At 36.1% G+C, this 10,406-nt stretch overlaps 1 protein-coding gene across 1 annotated transcript; it reads right to left on the bottom strand.

The window, feature by feature from the left end:
- Positions 1-3,731: 3,731 nt before the first annotated feature.
- LOC108380011 (protein lin-10-like) lies at positions 3,732-10,402 on the bottom strand (the record flags this gene model as incomplete). Its single annotated transcript, XM_017636378.1, has 5 exons — positions 3,732-4,497; positions 5,816-5,956; positions 6,045-6,812; positions 6,956-6,961; positions 10,382-10,402. Coding segments are annotated over 5 exons (1,008 nt in total), but the record flags the coding sequence as incomplete, so codon positions are not given.
- Positions 10,403-10,406: the final 4 nt, after the last annotated feature.

Raw genomic sequence — 10,406 nt, 5'->3', positions numbered from 1 at the left:
ATCAATGCTTCGAGAAGCAAACAAATTTACTAGGAAAGAAAGTTGCATCAATTTTTATTTTTTCCAATTTCAATTTTTTATTTTCTATAATTTTTTGTATTTCACATGGCACGCTTTGATTTAGAAGAAAAAATTCACAACAGTTTTTGACACTTTCGATACCAGAAGCAACAACAAAATACACGCAAATGTTGTTTTTGCTCTACTGATACTACCTGTTTAATGTGCCTTGGTACGAAGCAATTTTATTCGTTTTGAAAATAACTTTGCTATTTGTGTTAATTTTTCTTTATTTTAACTTTAGCTTCATGCTTTATTAAACTACAATTTATTTGTACATACACCCCGTGTCATAATTATAAGCCTACCACATATTGACAAGTTTAAAGGAAAAAAAAACTTTTTTGTTATCTAATTTTTATAAATTTTTTGAATAAAAATATAGTTTATCCTTATTAAAACCCGTATACATTCTAGTTTAAATATATGTAATATTAAAAAATCATAAAATAACAAAGCGGCATACTCAAAATCTTAGAAAAAATTAAAAAGCTCGAATTATTACGAAAGTTGGTGTATTTTTTATAAATATTGCACAAAGTCTGAAACTTGGATTTATGCGAGGTTGGTTAAAGAATAAACAATGTTTTTATAAAAAACTAACCTATGCCAGCTTTCTTCGCGGCGCCAATGCAAAAGAGCGTTTAAAAGCAAAAATAGTCTGCAAAGTCAAAATTTTTGGTTTAAGTTGAAACCACTAAGGTGCAGTATCCTCCCTCCCACATCTTCCAATAATAGTAACGCTGTGATACCATATAGAATACCAATCCCTTTCGGTGTCATGAGCTTTACCAATGGTCTTATTTCCACCTGTGAGATCTCTGCCAAGCATGCGTAATCTTTTTGTATGATCTTGCAACTACAACATTGGTGCGATGCGTATGCCAATAAAAATTCTTATAAGGAAACTCAAGAGCACAGAAGTGCGGTTTATGTTATAGGAGGTCCAAGAATCCTCGCTGCCCCACAGGACATTGGCTAAATGAGTCGTGTGATCTCTTGAATATCTTTCGAATGAAGCAATTGATATACATACCTACGGTGATCTTTCCTTGTTAATTCGCCACTTTTACAATTCGTGGTGATATTTAGATTAAATTTAGATTTAGTAGATGCTAGATCGTGCATGAGGGCGTCAGACAAACTTAACCCCATCCTTCATTTAGACATCTGAAAACTAAATTCGTATAACTTAAACAACCAGACCAACCACACGGGGTTTCTATACATTTCGGCTGCAGCGCCATCCATTGAGTCCATTTTCTGCAAAACCATTGCTTATCATAGAATGAATACGTGTTATGAATTTCAACCTCGACTCCAGCGGCACTCATCGGGTAAATTTTTATCAAACGAATTATCCACCATACAGGTACATAGCTCACATTTAAAATTTGAACGAAATCGGTTAATAAATACGATTTTTATAAATAAATCTACTCCAGCACCACCTAAAGAGTTTTCTAGTAGCATGTAATAGGGCCATATATGTATTCTATTCAGTGGTTTTTCAGTTTAGACCGAACAACGCAAATAGGTATCACGATCCAGAAAATAAAGGTCGTGCCATTCGCGGACCGCTAACCCTCTCTTCTTCGATTGGACAGCATCGACCAAATCGCTGACGTCATAATATACTTTTGTTTACATTCACTGTTGCCAACTTGATGTGTTTCGCACCAAATTTAGTGGGTATTCAAAACACGAAAATTTGGAATTTTGTGCTTGATGCGTTTTTGGTGCTTTTGTTTTTAGTTTGAAGACTTCAAATTAGAAAATCTTAAAAAAATGGAAGCAAAATGTATAGCAATCGTAAGTGTGCTAAGCAATTTTACAAAAATTTAAACAAAATCATGGCACGGTGATAATCATAAGCGACAGCAGCACCTTCAATCATGCCAGAAGAAATCGACCGTTATGCAAGAAACATTGATTTTTATTAATTTGAATCGGCATCCTTACAATAAAATTATGTATTCATATAAAGTCCATAAAATACTCCAATACAAATTTGGTGCTTTTTCAAATTAAAAACTTGGCAATACTGCCTTTTGTTCGATGCTTCATCTTTTTCTTGTCGAGTTCGTCTTGCTCTCTCATTCTGGTATATTTTGACGTCACGGCCAGTTGCTCTCAGCTCGATTGGCGCAATCTTGTATTCTATCATTCTTGAATAGGTATGTAGATATGACAGTCTATAGCGAAACTCGGAAAATCAAAGCTCCCTTCTTTGTGAAAAATTAAAAAAAATGCTTCAAAATTTTCACATAAGTTTTACCTTTTACTATGAATTAAAAACAAAGTTACAATAGTTCAATGGGATTTAGAAATGCAGGAGAAAATGGTTCCCAATCGAATAATACTTACACGTTTACGTAAATGTATGTATATCGATCCAGCCTTTCTAATAATTACCACTTTTCGCCATAAGTATTTCAAATTTCAGGACGTTAGCGTAAGCGGTTCCAGAGATAAGCTATATGAGAAGTTCAGTTTGAATGGAAGGTGCCACCCGCCATTTCCAATGCATTTGCAATATATGCATCAGTGCTAAGTTTCAGGTCCCCAGCGTAATTGGTTTTAGAGATATATTGGTTTTTTACGTTTTAGTCTGTACATGAATTTTTGGAATATCCCGAGCTATATACCGAGTAAAATTTTGGTCGGAATATTTATTTTCAAGTGGTAGCATATGTTCCAAATATGAACCAAATCGGTACAGCCGTTAAGTAGTTTAGTGAAATACATTTTACAGAAAACTGTATGAAATGGTAAAGCGTGACGTCTCAGATTTCTTAATTTGTTGGCAGCACAACAAAAGGTTTTTATTTTTTTTAGCGAAAAAACTTCGATTCTATACAAAAAAGGTCAATATACCCAATAAAGTAGGACTAATACTTCAGAAGATTATTGCAATTTTATTAAAAAAATGTATTACTTAATTTATTTATTAATTTTTGATGGACTTGGGCGAGCCTAAGATATTGACCAAAAATTGTTTCACACAGATTTTTTTTAGAGCATAGTGAACCATATTTTTGCTATTACCAATCAAAATTCTAAAAAAAGCGGATTTTCGGCCCACGCTAATTTATAGATTACTAAAATTAAATAACAAAATATAATAAGGTGCGCTTATAATTATGACACGGGGTGTATTTGCTGTTTTGTATGTATGCATGTGGTTTTTTTATATAATTTTTTTTTTAGATTTATGTATATGTATAAGTAATAGCAACTAAGCTAATGCTAGCACTGTAAGGACGAATTCTGCAAAAGGTCAACGTGTTCACGATTGATGTTTTTGTGTTTTGAAATTTGTTGTTTATGGGTTTGCGTTTTTTTCTTATATATATATATATGTATGTATATGTATATGTATTTTTATCTTATAATTGTTTTTTAATTATTTTCGCTATATAGTCCTCAAGTATTATGTGTGTATGTTTTTAAATATGCAAGTATGTATTTTTGTATATGTGTATGTAGTATGTATCGCTCAACACTATTTAAGTACTCTAACAATTAGTATAACTAGACTAATTTTTTTATACTTTTTTTTTAATAACTAACTTATTTTTTCTTAGTTTTGGTTTAGCTATATGCCTGCGCAGTGGTATGCATGTATTTATGTAAAATGCGAGTTCTTGTCTTTAATGTCCATGTTCTTGTTACTTTATCGCATATTTTTTACGAATATATAAATGTAATTCAATTGCATATGTGTGTGTGTTTGAATGTGTTTGGCGTAATGCCATAGCAGAGAGCGCTAGTTTTTTAGGCAGCTAACTGAGTAAAGTACATACATATATAGAAATAGTTTTTATTTTTTATTTTTTATACATACATATATTTTATAGTTAATTTTTTGTTATTTCAACGTTTAATTCCTCTTATTTTTGTGAATGCTTAAAATTTACAGTTAGCTTGCTATTTTGTTTAAACTTATTTAATTCTGAATTTTCTGTGTTCGAAATGCCTTGAGTATTTTTTTTTTCCAACTCCATTTCACTTTTGCCAATTTGCTTCATCTAATGTATGCGTTTTATTTATATGTATGCAATTTTATGTTAATGAACAGTTTGCTAATTCCATTTGCTAAATTTGTTGTTGTTGTTATTTTAATATAGTTAACAAACTGTAATTTACATTTGTTTATTTAACCACTTTTAAACTTTTTTATGTATTTTTTTATTAGTATTATTATTATTTTTTTTTTGGAAATACAGGTGTGAAGTTTCGCTTAAATTGCTAAAAGTGATTTGTAACTAAATATAATTTATAAGTACTTGTTTATATAAGTATTCATTTAAAGTTGTAAGTATTTATGTATGTATACGTTTTAGCCAGTTTAAGCCGCTTGCTTTAAATATAGATTGGATTCTCCTGGCCGGTAAGTAATCGGAACATTGATGTTGGCATAGTTTTCATTAGAATCTGTAAGAGAAGAATTTAAAAAGGTATTTAATAGCTAGCCGGCTTCCTATGCGCGAGGCTTCGCCACGCTCAGAATGATATCATATATTTTTGTAAACAGGCGGCAACTCTATTAAAAAACTGAAATCTTATTGCACATCTGAAGACCAAGTGCTTTCAGTTTACACCGCACTTTTTAGTCCAACGAACAGCCCACATCTTATATATATATATATGTATATTTCTTTTGGTGGCAACCCTGCAAAGTTTTATAGTGATCCAAAAACAGTAAAGTCGGAATTTTTATGCCGCCACTCCCTAGGACTGTTCTATACCGAAAAAAAAAATATTTTTATGGAGTGCTCAGAGCGCTCAAAGTTTTCCATGTATTTTATATCGGGAAAAACAACTTTCGTCATTATTAATTTAACCGTTTTTTAATACTAAAAAGTTTTTATTGGTCCCCCCATTGTGCATTTTCTGGGGTTTTGCCGGATCTATAAAATTTAGTTACCATGAAAAAACGGTTAAAATAACAATTGGGTATAATTATTGGAAATTTCCTGAAGAGAAACGAAGTTTTTCGATCGAAAAATATTGATTTTTAAGAATTCAACACCATTTCTAAGAAAAGTTGTTTTCCCCACATAAAATATATGGAAAACTTTGAGCGCTTTGAGAACCCCCTAATATTGTTTTTTTATTTCAAAATAAAAAAAACAGGGGTATAATCCTTTCAGTGTAGAATAATCCTAGGGGAAGGCGGCACTAAAATTCCGACTTTACTGTTTCCACGTGCATTTTTGGATCACCCCAATTTACATACGTTTACATAATGAATACATAAATTGGAAAAGATATCACAAAAAACCTTTTGTACTAATAATAACTTCTTTTTAACATTAAATGTTGTTTTAAAAAAGATATTTAAGATATCCATGATTGTTTACAACTAATCAATGACAACGATCTCAAACATGTCATTATATAAATATGTATTTGATTTCCGTAAATTTTTGTCAATAATGTCAGTAATAATGCGTCAAACGCATAAAAAATGCAAAAAAGTGTACTTCTTTTTCTTTCAGTGTAGGTACTGCTTTTCTTTCCATAAAAAATTGTGAAGGAACTGCTTTCTCAATTTTAGCTATATATTGAATATTTATAATATTTTCGAGGTATTTGAAGAGGGTTGCTACCTGTTTAAAATGTTAAATTCAAATTTGGCATTTTAACGTCATGCGGGCAATAAAAAGAGAAGACGTTTCACTTCAGATGTACCTAGGATCCACACACAACTTTTGTTTTTTAAGTGTAGAAATAAAATCATTTTGCTTACCTCGCCCACAGAAGTCGCTAGCAGATTGACGATCTTCTCATGTGGCACTGCGACCACACTTTGGTTATTGATTTCAATTATGCGATGCCCCACGCGCACACCGCCACGCTCAGCGATGCCACCACGTAGCAAACTGCAAATCTGTGAAAGTTAAAGGTGTAATTTGTAATAATTTTTCTATAAAAAAAAATGACCTAAGTTTCACATGTTATCTTTGAAGCTCACTCACCACACCATTTTGTACACTGAAACCGAGTTGGTACTTGGTATTGGGTCGTTTGATTTTAACCTCGACTACAGGTGCGCATGGCACTACTGTAAATTTGACTACCGTTTGATTTTTGGTATTCTTTATGTACGTTTGACACGTGGATAACGGTAACCCCACCAAACTTAGCCCATTGATGGCAATCAACTGATCGCCAATATTCAATTGACCACAACGCGCCGCAGCGCCGGACGACATAAGATTCGCAATGACCACAGTTGGCAGCATTGAACCCCAACCGCTTTCCACAATCACTACACCCAATATCTCGCCCTTTGCCTTAGGAACGACCACTTCCTTCTGCAGCTCCTTTTTGGCGAAAATTTCCAGTTCATCGCCGAAAATCTCCTGACTGTTGAGCACCTCTTGATAGTCCATTTCCTTGACAAAACTATGATCCTCAATTCCATTTGCTTTAAGGAACTCCATGTAGGCCACCTGGAAGGCCTGTCCAATTGATTGTGCTATGAATTGCGCTTCATCACTCTCGAATACATGGCAGATCATTTTGGGTGTGCGATTCGGCTTGGGCGCATCATCAATGTCCTGCGGCACGAAGCGGCGGCGTGCCATCAACACAACCAAATCGCCAATGTCTGCGATGTAGGAGATGGTGCGCAGCGCATGGTCCATCATGATTTCCTTGAGGTCTGTGTTGAGTACCATTATTTTTTCGGTTGATATGAAGAGGTCCACCTCGGTGCTAGGTTGTACATCGCCATCGGGTGCCTAGAAGGTGGAGGGAAAGGAAAATAGATAATCCCTCTCAAATGCAGGCTGTACTAAATTGATACGATAAATGCGAGCAATACATTCAACGGCTTTGTTTTTGATAAGCAAGTGACAGCATGACGTATGAGTCGAATACTTACCAAAGCCTTGTGATGGTCCAGCACAGTTAAGAATGCACATGAAAATACAAAGCATATTCAATGTTAAAGATTAAATACATAACTAATTTATTCAATTCAACTCGGAAATGATTATTATCTAAAGAGATATGAAAAGGAGTATTAAGTAAAAAAATAATTGATTTCCAAAAAAAGAAATATTCCAGGAAGCAGTTTTTTATACAAAATTATACAAGATCAACTTTGTCCGTAATATTAAGTCTGCCTTTGATGGGCACGTAATGCACCGATATGTTACTAACACGTGCCTTTAAAACTAGTAAAATTAACAATGGAAATAGGATAGAAATTGGAAAAGTCTATTTTCTATTTTTTAACAGATATCTTAGAATGATACTCTGAAGAAGATGGCAGATTGCAAAGAAGGCTCTGGAATGTAGCCCCTTAATCGATATATGTAGGCTGGGTTCCCGGCAGACCATGCGAAANGTTTTTAACAGATATCTTAGAATGATACTCTGAAGAAGATGGCAGATTGCAAAGAAGGCTCTGGAATGGAGCCCCTTAATCGATATATGTAGGCTGGGTTCCCGGCAGACCATGCGAAACTCGGGTTAAGCTGGAAGGAGCTCAAAGCGATTGCCAGAAACAGAAAAAGATGGCGTGCAGATGTAGTAGATGTTCTCTGTCCCGCTTAGGATCAAAGAAAACGAAGAAGATGATTTTTGGGGCTTGAAGGGCTAACAACGCCATTGCTTTCTTCCGCAGACATATGGTTCCAAAGCTCTCTCACTCGCAAACTCATCCCAAATGTAGAGATGTCCTTCACCATTTGGTACCTCCACTGTGTTCGTGGGTATACCTGCTTTCGTTGTCCACCCAAGGATACCGAATCGAAGAATCATTTTCACTGCGCCACTATCATCGAAAGCATTGGTTGTGAATGCATGAACCACGTCCATGTCATTGTAAAGATCGGTATTATTTTATCTTCTTCTGTAACCGTCAGCCACACGAACAGGACCATATATATTGCGGGGATTTGTTCTCTTGGGGACCCTGTTTTTCAATTGCCTACCGAGTTCAAAGTAGCACCTGTTGCCAAGAGTTATCTTAACCCTCGTCTGATTTTCAATAGTTTCAAAGAGATCCTTCTCAATTTGAACAGAGCTAAAAATTGTGCCGAACTTCAGTCTACATAACTGTATAAGTTTTTCGGGATCGTATGTATATTTCGACATGAAGTCATATACGCAGCTTTTTGGGTACCCCAAACGTGGCTTTGAAATCAAAAAAAGCACTTTTCCAGTATGGGAGTCTGGTCGATGGTTGATATTCCAGGTCTAAAGCCACATTGAGATTGACCAATCCGTTGGTTTATGAAGACATTCAGCCTTGCCAACAGTATCTTCGATTGGACTATATGTACAAGCAATGCGGAGAACGTTTATCCCGTGGTGATTGGCGCAAAGAACAAAATCTCCTTACTTGTGAATTGGATCAGGTACCCTGGTAAATTCGATAAACCAGCGCTTCGCCGTTAGATGTTAACCGCCATAGTCTATCGCATCTAAGAGCTTTGTTGTTTTTAAGCCATGCTTTATTCTTTTCTGTACGCGGCACCAGTATGCCTTGTTTTTCTCGGATGGAGCGCAAATGCGGCTGCCGGACAATTGACTACGCAGTCGATGTTGCACCTATGGGTAAAGGTAAACACCTCGATATGCTTTATGTACTTACCCAACGGTATCTTAACATGGTACCAAGTGGGCGTTCAAAAGTGGCTCCGCCGTCAATCACAGTAAGACAGAACGGGTCTTATTCACTAGAATATATAAAATTACTGACGTTGTTCCTCCCGCTGTTGGACCTCAGCGCTTACAGCTATCTGAAAAGGTCAATTACTAAGGCTTGATCGTTGACAGGAAGTTGTGGCGGAGGCCAAACGTCGCGGAAAGGGTAAGAAAGATATCAGTGGACTTCTGGTGCTGAAGGGGAGCTATTGTAAAGAGAAGGTAAGTTAGGCCCAAAATTGTCTTTTGGCTCTACGAAACCGTAGTCTATTATGTTTTATGGCACTCCAGTATAGTGGAACGTGCTTTAAAAGGCTACACTAGCTAAGTAGCTGGAGCTCGTGCAACGGGCTGCTTTAATTAGTATTAGTGGGGCACTGCGGACTACCCCATCATTGGCACTTAACGCAAATATAAACTCTTGTTACTGCACGCGAAACTTCCACAGCGCGATCAGATATTAGACTCAGGAGCCCGAATGGTTGACCGACTTAAGGACTGGACATTCTGGAATTATAGTGACTTCGATTCCATCCCTGATCTCACGGATTACTCCGTCACCGAGATCGCTCCTAAGAGTTTCTTCTCTGCCCATTTTCCATCTAGGAAGGATTGGGCCGGAGAGGGGGAGCAGTGACCTTCTTCACGGATGGATCGAAACTCGTCGGCAGGGTTGGTAGATGAGCCTTCTGTCGAGAGGTTTACGGACTGCTGCAGTGTATTTCAGGTGGAAGTGGCTTCTATTAAAGAGGCGGTGTAGTCACGGGAGTCATGAGTGCGATGACAGTTAGGAAGGTGAGAACTAATTCTGATAGATAAGCGACCTTCGGGCCACTGGTCAATTGGCTGAACGTATTACCTGATCCCGTATATCGCAGTAGCCTAGAGGAGCCAGATGACGTGCAGGAATCACCTCAACACTACCTTCTTAGGTGCCCAGTATTTGCCCGGCTAAGGCTGAATTACTTTCGCTCTCAAATCCTTAATAGCCCCGAGGAGCTCTGGGGCATTGAGATTTCGCAAATGTTTCGATGCTGGTGTTCGGTACTTGTAACTACTATGTACCGTGTCGCCCACTGTCAGAGATGTTTCCAAAAGTGTGATAAAAGGATTACGGGAATGAACTACCCTTGCCATTGAATCTTATAAAACCATTACCTGGTGCTTCGAGAATAAAGATGATTAAATTAAGGGTCGAATTTGGATGGAAAAGTTACCATTTAGTTTTCTTCGCAAATTTAACTTCCCTCACTTAATTCTCATCCTTTTACGGGAGTAAAACCTTTTAAAACTAACTATATGGGCTTTTTTGGCCATTGATTTAATTATTAGGAGATCCGTTGGATTCATCACTCGGAATTCAAATAATTTTTTCATAATCGAAATAATAGTGTTTTTTTATGAGAACAGCAATTTTAGCCATGGAATGAAGTTCTAAATTTGAGTTTTTTATGCCAATGTTTAAACACAATAACTCATTAATTAACTTTAAAAAATATTTCGAAGGTATAAAATAAATTTTTCACATGCAGGTAAAATATGTATAAATGAATTGCGGGGTTTTAGCCAATAAACACTACCAAAAACTAAAATTAAAGTAAACAAAAAAATTATCATTGTTTTCTAGCTCCTATAATTCCCCATTGCGTCTTACCTTTATGCGTGAGACCGCCTCTTCG

This window comes from Rhagoletis zephyria, unplaced genomic scaffold (genome assembly GCF_001687245.7).
Source record: "Rhagoletis zephyria isolate East Lansing unplaced genomic scaffold, Rhagoletis_zephyria_1.1 Rzeph_scaffold_17966, whole genome shotgun sequence".
Classification (NCBI taxonomy): domain Eukaryota; kingdom Metazoa; phylum Arthropoda; class Insecta; order Diptera; family Tephritidae; genus Rhagoletis; species Rhagoletis zephyria.
The sequence above is the reverse complement of the archived record's forward strand: the minus strand, read 5'-3'. Positions and strand labels throughout refer to the sequence as shown.